This window comes from Pelodiscus sinensis, chromosome 20 (genome assembly GCF_049634645.1).
Source record: "Pelodiscus sinensis isolate JC-2024 chromosome 20, ASM4963464v1, whole genome shotgun sequence".
In the NCBI taxonomy this organism is placed as follows: domain Eukaryota; kingdom Metazoa; phylum Chordata; order Testudines; family Trionychidae; genus Pelodiscus; species Pelodiscus sinensis.
This window is the reverse complement of record NC_134730.1, coordinates 30,388,125-30,402,822: the sequence shown is the minus strand read 5'-3', so window position 1 is coordinate 30,402,822 and position 14,698 is coordinate 30,388,125. Positions and strand designations below refer to the sequence as shown.

Below are 14,698 nucleotides of genomic sequence, written 5' to 3'. Positions count from 1 at the left end.
TTAGAACTTTCTGAAAAGTTTTCTTTTAGGGCTAAAAGAGTCCCAGGTTGGTTTTGGACCAGAGCCTTTTTTTTAAGGTTTGAGACAAATCCTGTTCTTGAGTTCAGAAAGGTGTCAACTTATATATATTAGTCAAATTAAATAGCTGGCAAATAACTCAGCACTGAATAATTATAACAATTATTAATGGAAAAATCTCGGTGGCTGTAAGTCCCTTAGTGATGGGTTGAACATTGTATTGTTAGTCTTTAAAGTATTTATTTTATGATCCAAATAAGAAATATGCCTGCATCAGTAACAATGTAACAACTTTTTTATTTTTTTTGTTTTAAGATCCAATATACCTCTATTACAGACAGTGCTAATTTCTATGAGATTCTGGTTGGAAAAAGGAAGCATGAATTCTCTTTAGTCTGGCAGGACAGTTTGTGTAACCTGGAAACTTGAGATAAATCATCAGTGAACAAACATGTCAGTGAATTAACCACATAATTGCCAGATAGATGAGTCACTAAAGTGGATGATGCTTCACATCTTGCTTCTTCCATCTCACTGACAGTTAATCGATTACAGGAGGAGGAAGAGGATGAGTTCAGATCTTATTTTGGTTTTTGGATATATTAAGAATAACTTTAAATTATGCTTTCCTAGCAAAATCTCCTTAACAAAACCCCTATTCCTGCATCATGCACTCACCTCTATTGGCTAGACACAAGCCTGATTGCTTGGTAGGTCTAAGGAGTCCTGCACACCCAGGAGCGGGAGGATGGTGCCAGGAACATGCAGAGCCCGCACCCCTCCCCGCCTGCCTGAGTTTCTGGCTGAGGGAGGCAGTTTCGGTGCTGGCTGCAGGCGGCGGCCTGGTGCAGAAGCGGGTCCGGTCTCTGCGAGGCTGCGCGTTGGGGCTCAGCGCTCTTGAAGGGGCTGGGAGCCCGGGCGCTGCGCGGCGGCGCGTTCCCGGAGCGTTCCCATGGAGACGGGGCCTGCTCCGCGAGGACCCGCTGCCGCCTGTCAGAGCAACCGGTGAGTTACCCGCCCCCGCGTCCTGCCCCTCCATTGAACCGGGGCACCCCCCCCGCGTCCTGCCCCTCCATTGAACCGGGGCGCCACCTCCCCCCCCCGCGTCCTCCCCCGCCCCCATTGATCTGGGGCGCGCCCCCCCCCCCCGCGTCCTGCCCCGCCCCTATTTAACCGGGGCGCCCCCCCGCGTCCTGACTCGCCCCCATTTAACCGGGGCGCCCCCCGTTTCTTATCCCACCCCTATTTAACCGGGGCTCCCCCCCGCGTCCTGCCCCGCCCCTATTTAACCGGGGCTCCCCCCCGCGTCCTGCCGACCCCTATTTAATCGGGTCGCCCCCCGTTTCTTATTCTAGCCCCATTTAACCGGAGTGCCCCCTGTGTCCTGCCCAACCCCTATTTAACCGGGGCTCCTCCCCCCCCGCGTCCTGCCCCGCCCCTATTTAACCGGGGCTCCCCCCCGCGTCCTGCCGACCCCTATTTAATCGGGTCGCCCCCCGTTTCTTATTCTACCCCCATTTAACCGGAGTGCCCCCTGTGTCCTGCCCAACCCCTATTTAACTGGGGCTCCTCCCCCCCCGCGTCCTGCCCCGCCCCTATTTAACCGGGGCTCCCCCCCCGCGTCCTGCCCACCCCTATTTAATCAGGTCGCCCCCCGTTTCTTATTCTACCCCCATTTAACCGGAGTGCCCCCTGTGTCCTGCCCAACCCCTATTTAACTGGGGCTCCTCCCCCCCCGCGTCCTGCCCCGCCCCTATTTAACCGGGGCTCCCCCCCCGCGTCCTGCCCACCCCTATTTAATCAGGTCGCCCCCCGTTTCTTATTCTACCCCCATTTAACCGGAGTGCCCCCTGTGTCCTGCCCAACCCCTATTTAACTGGGGCTCCTCCCCCCCCGCGTCCTGCCCCGCCCCTATTTAACCGGGGCTCCCCCCCCGCGTCCTGCCCACCCCTATTTAATCAGGTCGCCCCCCGTTTTTATTCTACCCCCATTTAACCGGAGTGCCCCCTGTGTCCTGCCCAACCCCTATTGAACCGGGGCGCCCCCCTTTCTTATCCCACCCCTATTTAATCTTATCTCACCCCCATTTAACCAGGGCGCTCCCCTGTGTCCTGCCCCACCCACATTTAACCAGGGTGCCCCCCTGTGTCCTGCTCCACCCCCATTTAACCGGGGCACTCCCCGTTTCTTATCCCACCCCCATTTAACCGGGGCGCCCTCTGTTTCTTATCCCACCCCCATTTAACCGGGGCGCCCCCTGTGTCCTGCCCCACCCCTATTTAACCGGGGCGTTCCCCCCGTTTCTTATCCCACCTCTGTTTAACCGGGGCACCCACCCCCGTGTCCTGCCCCACCTCCATTTAGCTGGGGCGCCCCTCCCATGTCTTATCCCACCCCCATTTAGCTGGGGTGCCCAGACCCCGTGCCGTGTCTCCCCTTATCGAAGGGGGGGAGGCCCAGCCCTCCCGTCCCATCCTCCCCTTGGAACTAAACAGGAGTGTTGTGAGCAAGACCCGAGGAGTCATTCTTCCGCTCTGCTCTGCGCTGGTTAGGCTCCAGTTGGAGTACTGTGTCCAGTTCTGGGCACCACATTTCAAGAAAGATGTGGAGAAACTGGAGAAGGTCCAGAGAAGAGCAACAAGAATGATTAAAGGTCTAGAACGGGGGTGGCCAACCCGTGAGATGCATGCGGCTCTTCACCCCTGAAAGTGCGGCTCGCGAAGCTCCCTCCACCGTGGCTCGCAAAGCGCCCCTAGAAACAGCCCTGGGGTCTCTGCTCACCAGGTGCAAAGGAGCTGTTCAGTGTGGCAAGATGGTGGCAGTGTTTCGGCTGTCTTCGTTTAATGGGTTGGCCTCCCTGGTCTAGAAAACATGAGCTATGAGGGAAAAGTGAAAGAATCGGGCTTCTTTAGTTGGAAAAGAGAAGACTGAGAGGGGACATGATAGCGGTTTTCAAGTATCAAAAAGGGTATTACAAGGAGGAGGGAAAATTACTCTCCTTGGCCTCTGAGGATAGGACTATAAGCAATGGACTTAAACTGCAGCAAGGGAGGTTTAGGTTGGACCTTAGGAAAGACCTCCTACTTGCCAGGGTGGTGAAACACTAGAATAAATTGCCTAAGGGGTTTGTGGAATCTCTGTCACTGGAGATATTTAAGAACAGGTTAGATAGACCAACCAAAGCCACCATGACTGGACTCTTGCAGCTGGGCCATGGGATCTGCCTCAGGAGCACGGCGGCTGGGGACAGACCACAGGAGACAGAGGGGGGCTGGAGCCAGGCTGCCATGGCCAGATGGAGGCATCTGCTGACACTATCCCCTCTCACTATCCCGCATGCTTACAGCAGTGGCTCCCAACCGCCAGGCTGCGGCCCTCTGCCTGGCTGCAGGCTTCTGGTTGTCAGGCCATGGTGGCTCTGGGGGCCAGGGCTGAAGAACACTGCTCTTGTTGTGGCTGTTGGAAGAGGCATGTCCTGCCCTGCCTCTCAGCGAGCCAGTGCTGGGCAGGGGCGGGGTTTCCTCCCAGCCAAGGAAGAGCGCACTCTTCTGTGGCCGGGAGGAGGCCCCGCTCCATGTGACCCTCCTGCCATGCAGGGAAGCACTCTTCTGAAGTCAGAGGAGACCCCGCCCCTGCCTGGTGCTGGTTGCCTGAGAGGCGGGGCAGGACAGACCTCTCCCAACAGCCACAGTCGGAAGGGCAGCACTGGATGGTGTACCTCAGTCCCAGCCCCCAGAGCTGCTGGGACACAGGCAGCAGTGCATAGCTAGGTGAGGGCGGCGAGGCAGGCACTGAGGGCTCTAGGGGTGGGGTTAGTGCTGGGGGGCTCTGCAGGCTGAGCTAGTAGTGGAGGGGCAGGGCTGGCACTGGGGGGCTCTGGGGATGGGGCTAATATTGGGGGGCAAGCATTGGGGAGGCTCTGTGGGAGGTTGGGTGCAGTGGGGCTCTGGAAATGGTAGGCTGGTACTGGGGGGTTTGGTGTAGGTGGTCTCTAAGGGATGGGGGACTGGCACAGAAGTATTTGGGATGGGGGGGCTGGCTAGTGGGGGGGCTCTGAGGGCAGGAGGCTGGCACTGAGGGGCTTGTGTGCAGGGGACTCTAGGGTCAATGGCTGGCACTGGGGGATAGTGGAGGGGTGAGTGGTTCTAGGGATTAGGGCTGGGACTGGGGGCTCTGGAGGCTGGGCTTTTGGCAGACGGGCAACATTTTATTTGCAGGTTCATCATTTGCAAAATGAATATGCAAATAAAATTTGATCAGTTCACCCCTGATTAGCTATTCATTGACTCAAATAGCGATTTCCTCCCTCCCTCCCCCTCACTCTATCTTCTGTACTAAATCTGATTTGTCAGTTTAATAATGTGTTCACTTTTTTCATTGTATTCCTTTGGTATATATGGTCATGCCAGTTCTCTTCCAGAATATTATCTGAGGAAGTGGGTCTGGCCCATGAAAGCTCATCACCTATTAAACCATCTTGTTAGTCTTTAAAGTGCTACATAGTTTTTCCTTTTGTTTTTGGAAATATGTAATATTTTTGTATGTTGAGTGCCACTCTCCTTCTCCTTATGCCTACTTGATCCTTCCAAAATACATTATAACATTGACTTTAACATTCCAGTGTGAATCATCTCACCTGGTTTCAGTAATATCAATGAGATTGAATTTATGCTCACAGATCAGGAATTTCAGTTCCTCTTGTATGTTAACCAGTCTAGTAGCTTTAGTGTATAGATTATTAAAGAGTTTTTTCTTTTCATGTTCTTTGATTTCTTGATTAATTTCATTCTCAACATATTGATTTTGTGCAGAGTGCCCATTTCTTCCCTCTTTTTACCTTCCCCCTTTGTTTAATCCTTTCCTGTCTACTCGCCTGGCCCCAAGGAGATGGCTCTCCCTTTTACTGAGTTGGAGGCCAGTCAAACTACATAACCCCTTCCTTCCAGAAAAATAGGATCCATATTCCAGAAAATATCTGTTTTATACCACTTTTCTTGCTTGTCATTCACTTCCAGAATCTTCTGCCTTCCTTTACTTGTGGGACAGGAGGAATCTCAAAGAAGATTGCTTGGACAGTCTTCTTCAGCTCACATCGGAGTTCCCTGAAGTAATCTATTAGTTTTTGTAGTATTTCATAAAAGCATTAGAGTTTGGATTAACATAATCTCAGGTCCATAGCTGGATCCTGGATTCTCTCACCTGAGAATACCTCATCCTTGGCTCTTACGTGTTTTGTTTTGTGGTACGTGTTGACGCAGAGAAAGGCATCTGTTTCAGTTCATAGATTGAAATGCATGTAGCTGGGATTTAACTCATGGTTTTGAATTTGAGATCAAGCCCTTAAACTGGTAGTAGAAATGAATGGGGTACCAGAGGGACTGAAATAAAATCTCTATGTGCTCATGAACACATAAACAATAGAGAATTCACAGTTATTCTTGAGTTTTGTATTGTTTTCACATCCTGCTTCAAATACACTGAAATACAATAATCTAGTCTTGGATGTGACAGATGCATTGATCACTGTGGCCAGCTTCTCATCTGGGAGGAAGAGATAAGGGTTGCACTCTGGATCTGAAAAATCCTGCTTTTAGCCACAAGTGATACCTATTGAGAAAAATTTAAGCGATTCAAACAGGACCCCATTCTGAAAAAAGGGAGCTGTAGACAGAATTCTAGTTAGTTGTTCTAAGTGCTCTCTCCTCTTTTAGCCAGCATCATTTGGCCTTGTCCAGGTTGGTCTGAGGCAGCTGCCATCTGTCCTTTTATAGGCATTGCAATATTTTTAGTAATTGCAGTCATTGGATTAGTGCGAAATGAGAGAGATGTTTGTTTGGCAAATGAGCATCTCTCAGTCTAAGTGGTCTCGTGTAGCTATATAGTCTGGATCCTAGCAATAGTCTGCATGGCAGAGGTTTTGGGGAAGAGAAGCACTTACCCATCATTGTTCTTTGGATAAACTTAAAAAACAACAAATGGTCTGGTAGCACTTTATAGACTAACAAAACATGTAGATGGTATCATGAGCTTTCATGGGCATTTCTTCAGATGACCGGAGTTTGGGTTCAACTGGAGAGCAAGTGACTGGAACCGTTGTGATCTACCTCTGCTGTGTTATGAAGATAGTTTATCAGTACTTTGTTGTTTCTTGTATCAAAAGTTGCATATACACCCTGCAATATGAATATGGAAATCTTGCGTATATCCATGATCATTAGAAAATAATTATTGGTGCCACCTGGGCTGTGTCTTTACACTACTCTGAACTCAGTCTTGATTGTGAGACATCCAGTATATTGTCCCAGCTTCTGTATAAAAGAATGCAGCAGTTTTCACCACACCTTTGTGGTCACCTGATATAGTTGTAGGAACTCCATATTGTGAGTACTCCTGCTCTCAGAAGCAAATGCTTTCTTCCCATTTTCAGTTTCTGTATTTTTAGTTTCTTTATTTTTAAGCTTTCCTCATCCCCTATCCAAATGAAGGAAAGACTGAGGGGATAGAACAAACTAAAAAATAAATGACATTTTTCCTTCATTAATTACTTTCTATGCGTGTTTTTCCACTTTTTCTAAATGAAAAAGCCTGTACAATTAAATATTATTGTACTCTTAAGTTTCATGCTGTTTAACCTCCTTTTGAGAAATTGTCACTTCAGTTTGATACTCATAAGGAGGTAATAGTGGCAGTACATGGAATATTTAATTTTTGCTCCCTTCTAACTGTCTAAAGATTCTATGGCTAAGTTTAGCCAATGAAGCATGTGTCAGGTTTTTTTAAAAAGCACTTATGAAAGCGTTTTGATACCACTCTGTTTATGGGCTGGCACAAAAGCCTCTTGTGTTTAACAAAGCACTGTTCACTACAATTTGAAATGTTTTCAGATGATTCAGCCCACTATTGGATTTTGAACTAATGATAATATTATTACTTTCTGTGTGTAAACTTGGCATTTGTTCCTTCACATTAGAAGTATTTTACTTAATGTTTGTGGCTCTGTTAACAGCCAAATGCATTTGGAGCAGCAGCAGCTAAAAGGAGTAACGGAGTTATAAAAAGAACAGACCTTTCTGTAATGTTATCAGATAAGCAGTGTTTCTTCTGTGCTTGTTGTACTTATAAATGCAAAGTAATATTGCTTTTAGTAGGAAATATTTATCTCTGCCTATTATGTAAAAAGAGGGATTGTATTATAGTATCGTGAATACCATCTCCATATATATACAACCATCAAATAGAAGTTGAAGAAAGTATTCCATTTAATTTTGCTTTCCTTAGTGGACACAGTAATGACAGTGGCAAAATGAGTGACAACAATTTGAAAACCTATCCAGACCATTGATTCCTTTAGCAATAGTTACTATATGATTTGTCAAAGAAAGACAAAACTTCCTCAGGATACTATGCTGTTTATCGTTTTCCATCTTGACACTCATAGACTGAATTTTAAACCTCTGTGGGGAAAGAAATCATGTTTAACAGTGACATCTCTTTGGAGCATGGATATGTTATCAGGTTTGCTGATCTGAAAATCTGTTTTGCATTTTAAGATGATTAAAGAGTCACCATGGGAAAGACATGCTTATTTAATATATTTTTCTCTGTATCCCCATGCTTATACAGGCCGGATTATCTGTACTCACTGATTCAAATAATATTGTGATGTGAGAGTATCTGTACTGACTCCATATAGGAAAAGCAGCTGAGCAGAGACTATGATCTATTTTTACTATTTCTTACCAGGTGATTCTTACTGGGTACTAGTTATCCAGTACTCGGGAGTAGTCCCTTGCCCATACCCTGCCGCAAGTGGAGGATTGCTTCAGCCCTGTGGGGAGGTTGGCAGCAACAGCCAGGAGCCTTGCATGTGGGGGGTCCAGAAGCAGAAGCTGGCCCCCCATACACAGGGCTGCAGGCTCCTTATGCTGCTCCCCCCTTGCGTGGGGAACTGGCAGCAGCAGTCCCATGTGGAGAGGGGTTGGGAGCGGTATCCTGATTCATTGGTTAATCCAGAGATGGGAAATAATTTTTTATGGGGGGCCACTCTAAGATTTTGGAAAGTGGTCAAGGGCCTCGCTTGGAGGAGGTGCAGCATTTGGCATGGAGGTTGGGTGCAGGAGGGAGCTTGGAGCAAGGGATTGGGATGCAGGAAGAGGTGTGGGGTCTGGGAGGGAGTTTGGATGAAGGAGGTGGTTGTGACCTGAGGCACTGGACTAGAATGCAGGGGTTTGGTTTGTGACCTAGGGCAGGAGGTTGTTGTGGCCTGGGGCAGAGGACTGGGGTGCAGGGTTTTGGGTTGTGACCTTGGGTAGGAAATTGGGGTACAGAATCTAGGAGGGCGTATGGGTTCAGGAGGGGGACAGAGGGTTTGGCTTATGGGGCAGTAGGGAGGCAGGAATGGGGGGGGGGGCAGAGAGTTGGGGGGAGGGAGGAGCCACAGTGCCAAAGGCAGGCTCTGGCCTGGAGACTTGCTTGGGTGACTCCAGGCCATCCTGGAGTACAAACTTAGAGTACAGGCAGTCCCCGACTTACGTGGATCCGACTTACGTCGGATCCCTAGATACTAACGGGGTGAGGCAACTCCCGCACATGCGCAGCAGCATTCCCGGGGCTCGCTCACCTGGGTCCTAGGATCCTCCTCCTCCTCGGGCCGGCTCCGACTGGGGTCCCGCAGAGCTGCTGGGCAGAGGAAAAGTGCCTCCCCACACCCGCTGCCCCCCCCCACCCCCCTGCCAGCAACAGGCTGCCCCCTCCCCTAAGCAACAGGCTGCCGAACAGACAAAAGCAGCCTCTCTGCCCCTCCTCCCCTCTATACATGCCGGGCTCCCGGAGCGCAGCAGCGTCCCCGGGGCTCGCTCACCTGGGTCCTAGAATCCACCTCCTCCTTCTCTTCGGCCGGCTCCAACTGGCCTCTGCCTGCAGCAGCTGGCCGCAGGGACAGGGATCCCGCAGAGCTGCCGGGCAGAGGAAAAGTGCCTCCCCACGCCCGCTGCCCCCCCCCTGCGGCCTCGCATCCTGCACGCCTCCCCCCTCCCCCCCCTGCCAGCAACAGGCTGCCCCCTCCCCTGAGCAACAGGCTGCGGAACAGCAGACAAAAGCAGCCTCTCCGCCCCTCCTCCCCCTATACATGCTGGGCTCCCTGGGCAAACAAAGACTCCACCAAAACAAACAAAGTGCTGGCCTCATTGTGTTAAAAAAAGGACCCTCCTCCTAGAACCCTGGGTGGTGTGTGGAAATAAAGCTATTAGCTCAAAGCATGGTGCAGAGCTGTTTGGTATTTGATGAGTTACTCCTTTAGTCCTGAGTTTGTCACAGGGACAGAAATAGATGTGAAATCTTCTGAACAGGGGAACAGACAGCAAAACAAACATTAGAGGGGAGTTAACCTTTCCCTATGCTATCCAAAACTAAAAAAAATGTTTGGCGAGAGTTTCCCCTACATTATGTACCAGTTCCGACTTACATACAAATTCAACTTAAGAACAAACCTACAGTCCCTATCTTGTATGTAACCCGGGGACTGCCTGTACAAGCAATACAGCAGGGTTCTCAGGCAGCCTACCTGCTTGCCCCACCCACACACAGGCTGCAGGAGCCGTGCGCATTGGTGAATAAGAGCTTGAGGGAAGGGGGAGTGGTGTTTCCCATGCTGCCTGTTCTTCAAACAGGCAGCTCCCATTAGCCAGAAATCAGCCAATGGGATTGTGCTGAGGGCGAGAGCAGCGCATGGAGCACCACTCCCTGTTCCCCCAGGCTCACAGCTGAGAGAGAGAAAAAGCTGTGGCAGCTACTTTTCTGAGCAGAATAGGCGCAGCGTGGAGCAAGCGGGGAGTCTGCCTGAGGCTCCCCGCTGCATCCACAGGCTGGGTATGATGGCTTGGTGGGCTGGATCCAGCCCCGAGACCGTATTTTGCTCAGCCCTGGTTTAAACCTAAGGTTGAAGCAGTTAACTGATTGACCAGATGAATTTGTAATATGCTAGATATGACATAAATACAGGACTATGTAGCACTTTAAAGACTAACAAGATGGTTATTAGAACTGTTTTTTAATTGCATCCTTTGGTATATATGGTTGTGACAATTTTCTTCCACTATTTGATCTGAGGAAGTGGGTCTGGCCCATGAAAGCTCATCATCTAATAAACCATCTTGTTAGTCTTTAAAGTGCTACATAGTCCTGTATTTTGTTTCAGCTACACCTGACTAACACGGCTACATTTCTATCACTATTGACATAAATAATGAGCCTAACAAATAGAAGGAAGAGGATCAATAAAGGACAAGGATTATAACAAGTTTACATGATTATTCAATTTAGGCTTGTGCACATCTTGAGCAGTAGATTAAAAAATAATTTAAATTATTGTAATTATTTGCAATGCAGAGTGATTTAAATCAAGGTGATTAAAATAATTGGATTATATAAAGTTTCCCCTGATACTTCACATATTTCTTTAAAAAGGGTGCAAATCTGATCACTAAAACGTGCTAATTTACAACTCAGCATAGCATTTTTCAATGTCTAGGAGAATATACTTTGTGTAAATATTTTAGGTAACTTGATTTTTATTAATTTAGGAAATAGTGCCTAATAGTCGTTACCTATGTCAAGCTGCAGGTACAGCAGCAGTACATTAGGGATGATAAGAACTAAATCAAAGACAATAGCACTTTTATTTTATTAAACTAAATGTTACAGAAATGTTTCACATTTGCAGTTTCAGCAGTCTCCTGAGTTGCCAGGTGACAGCTGTCCTTCAACTCTTTTTAGAGTTTGTAAAACTTGAAAAAATTAATTCTCCGAAAACTAAATGTACGGTGTCCTTAAAACGTTTACAACTAGCTCTCATCTTCCCCACTCCCACTTAGTGACTAGTTGAGTACCCGATAAGCAAATGGTTATCAGGTAGTTGCTTTCCCCCTCCCCCTTGCTACCTCTATCAGAGAGAGGTAGCGGGGGGCGAGGGGGAATCACAAATCCGGCTTAAAAGCACCCCCCAGCACCGTCTCTGTGGGGAGGCAGGGGAGGCAGAGGGCAGTGGGAAACGGTCCTGCTTGCTCCAGTTCGATTGCTGCACTTGTACATTTCAAAGGAAGAGAAACAGAGGACTACTTTGGTCCCTGCTGGCATGGGTTTCCACTGGGTCTCTCCCTTTGAAATATACAAGAGTTGTGGGATAGCAAGCACCTCCCTTATCGAGTAGTTGATGGGAATTCCATCAACTACTCGATTAGCTGATTAATTGGAATTTAAAAAACAACCAGTGCTTTTTTTGTGATGGTATTGCTTGATACGCAGTACCGGCACCTCCAGTCAGAGCTCAACAACTTTTGCCCTGGAGTACTGGCACCTTTTTTTTTTTTTTTTTAACTAAACAAAAAAATACTGAAAACAACAAGTACTCTGGTAGCACTTTAAAGACTAACAAAACATATAGATTGTATCATGAGCTTTTTTTTGTGCCCATGAAAGCTCCTAATACCATCTACATGTTTTGTTAGTCTCATAGACTCATAGACCTTAAGGTCAGAAGGGACCATTATGATCATCTAGTCTGACCCCCTGCACAGTTCAGGCTACAGAATCTCACAAGTCTGGTAGCGCTTTAAAGACTATTTGTTGTTTTTTTAAGTTTTTCGTGTTAAGGACTAACTCGGCTACTCCACTGAAGCTAATTGAAATTTTAACATCCCTACTCCCACTGTCATTTTGATTCATAGACTGAAACAGAAATACGAATTTTTTCCTGCTTTTTCAACTCCCAGTCAATTTCTTAGATATGTGTTAATAATACAAAATTATGAAAATTTTATCTGTGCTTGTGGAGGAAGCTACTGCTCTGAAAAGTTGACAGGCTGCTCCTGGTTATCCAGCTACCCATTCACTTCCCTTGTTTGAGTGCTGTTCTTTCATTAAGAACTCTTCAGTTAAATGTCCTGCATCACTACAGACTTCCATTGTGTGTCATTGGGCAAGTCTCAGTTTCCTCTGACTCAGTTTTCCATCTGTTTCCTAGGGATAATAGTACTTATCCATCTCATTGAGGTGTTATGAGGATATTTACATTTAAAAGATTGTGAGGCTGTCAGATATTGTGATATTGGGGTCATATAAGTATGTAAGATAAGTAAATTCCTGCTCTTAGCCATGACCAAAAAGTTAAAGTTCCTTTTGAATTTATAAGACATTTAGCTAATTATGAAGCACAATAAATGGAGTTTGGAGAAGTGAATGGTTGGAGAGGAGACATTTTCACTTTTCAGACTCCAATCAATAATTTTTTTCTATTGTAGGTTTAATAATGTTACAAATGGAGAAAGAACTGAATGAACTTCTTGTGAGGAAAGAACAAGAATGGAAAGAGCTCCAGGCTCGTCAACTCACTTTTCAGAAAACAACATTGCAGGATACCAGAAAGCAGCTCCAGGAAATGCATACAAAATTCAACAGGTTAAAAGAAGATTTCACTTATAATCTGAGAGTTCTCGAAGAGAGAGACAGAGAGCTGGAGCGCTACGATGCCATGTTTACTCAGTTGAAAATGGCTGAAAATGCTAAACAGGTAGAAGTTAGCGATCTTAGGATACAGCTAGATAAACTGCAACAAATGCTTGTCAAGGAAACCCAGAAACAAAAGGATCAGCAGTACAAATATCAACAAAAACTTAAAGAACATCAGTTAGAGCTGGAGCGCCTGCACAGGTAAGAGAGTATAAAGAAAAATCTACTATCTTGGAAAAGTAGACATATAGTCTCCCAGTGATTGTCTGTGTGTCTGATAAAGCAGGATTTTCTTTAACACATTAAAAAAGAAAATATATACAAATCTGACATGCAGATTAAAAACTCCATTGTGGCTGAGCTGTCCTTTGCACAAGAACAGAGTTAGGGTGTGCAAAGGTAGCTTAAGCCATCTTTACAGCATTGATATTCCCTTTCTAGTGGAGGACTTCCAAACCTCTGGCATTAAGTTAGAGAATTGCTCTCAAATGGTGCACTGAATCTCTGAGACAAAAGCTGTGAGATGGGGGCAGGGGAGAGGCTGGCAAAGAAATGGATGGATCTCAGTGTTGATAGAGGAGAAGCTTTTCCTGTGGTCATGTGGGGATTGAGACATTTGTGGTCTGTGAGATCAGTTAGGAAGTGTAGGTAAGTGTGTATATCTTACTATAATTTACAGAGGACGGGTATATTTGTCTACAGTGTGTCAAGGGTTAAAAGGGATTCCATCAGTTTACAAGTCATCAGGCCTGTCAACCGGAGATGCAGGAGAGAGGAGCAGTAAAGGGGACAACTGCCCTGGAACCCAGCAATACAAAAGGGCCAGGAGCTGCTGCTACCACCGCTGCTACTACAGCAGCAGTAGTGGTGGTTGGAGCCCCTGGCCCTTTAAATTGCTGCTGGAGCAGTGTGTGCTCCAAGCAGCACTGAGGGCTGCCAAGAGGAGGTGCACCCCTCTCTGTCCCACCCCTTCTGCCTGAGGCCCTATCCTGCGAGGACTAGGGGCCCAGTGAGGCTGTCGGCCCCACAGCAAGTCACATCTTGGCTTGAATCTTTCATTGTTGAAGTAACTCCCAAGAGCTCTGTACTGTACCATTGTATTCAGCAGGATCCACGTGGTCCCTGGAAGTTCCCAATGCAGATACAGTTATAGGAACAGGGCCGTAGAAAGGGTTAGCATAGCCAATTTAGCAATCAAGGACTGATAGGTCAGATACAGACTCAGGTGCTAAGGAACCTTGCACAATGCTTTCAAATGACAAACCTGAGAGTTTAGATTCATAACTTTGCTAGACACTAAAAACTATGGATTTACAGTTTATTACAACAATCTATAATCTACTAACAACCCCTTCCCACCAGCTGCCTTTCCTCCCATGAATGGAGGAATGTTAATGGAACACTTTACTGTGAATAGTCCCGGGAATAGTCCCAGGAAATAAATGGTAACTAGTTACGCTAAACAGCCTCTTTCACTTTGTATTTAGTTGTGACACTCTGAGTAGGTTTCCCAGACCTGAAGAAGAGCTCTAAGTAAGCTTGAAAGTTTGTGTCTCTCACCAACAGAATTTGGTCCAATAAAAGATATTACCTCCCCCACCTTGTTTCTCTGAGGCCTTGTCTATGGCTATGTCTAAACTACATCCATCTTTTGAAAGAGGGATGTAAATTAGGCAGATCGAAAGTGCAAATGAAGTGGGGATTTAAATATCCCGTGCTTCATTTGCATAATTGCATCACAGTATTCTTTTGAAAAAGGGTATTTCGAAAGTGAAACCGCCATCTAGACGCGGTTCTTTCAGAAAAAAAACCCTTTTTTGAAAGATCCTGTACTAGATGGCAGTTTCACTTTCAAAATACCCTTTTTCAAAAGAATACTGTGACGCAGTTATGCAAATGAAGCACAGGATATTTAAATCCCTGCTTCATTTGCACTTTCGATCTGCCTACTTTACATACCTCTTTCAAAAGAGGGATGTAGTTTAGACATGCCCTAAGTTACACAGTTGTGTGGACAAAAGTCAGTTTTTGTTGACAAAACAGTGGAGAGACACACTCTGCAATACTCTTTCCACCAATTTAACTCTCTTGCTGTGGCAGCATAATAAAACCACCACAATGAGAGGTATTTGAGCTTTTTGCAAAGAAGTTGGAGCAATGCAATGTTATTGTAGAC

General features: G+C 46.7%; 2 protein-coding genes across 4 annotated transcripts in view; one reads left to right on the top strand and one right to left on the bottom strand.

Annotated features, from left to right (window-relative positions):
- The window catches only part of SLC16A3 (solute carrier family 16 member 3), a 61,471-nt gene extending 60,560 nt beyond the window's left edge, over positions 1 to 911 (bottom strand). The window contains exon 1 of the mRNA XM_006137281.4: positions 697 to 911. The gene's annotated coding sequence lies outside the window, so the exon portion shown is untranslated. The remainder of the gene's footprint in view (positions 1 to 696) is intronic.
- CCDC57 (coiled-coil domain containing 57) overlaps positions 894 to 14,698 on the top strand; it is a 101,533-nt gene continuing 87,728 nt past the window's right edge. For all 3 annotated transcript variants that reach the window (XM_075904235.1, XM_075904234.1, XM_075904236.1), the window contains exons 1-2: positions 894 to 1,023; positions 12,315 to 12,723. In XM_075904235.1, coding sequence (XP_075760350.1) covers positions 12,323 to 12,723 — 401 coding nt within the window. In that variant the 5' untranslated portion in view covers positions 894 to 1,023; positions 12,315 to 12,322. The remainder of the gene's footprint in view (positions 1,024 to 12,314; positions 12,724 to 14,698) is intronic.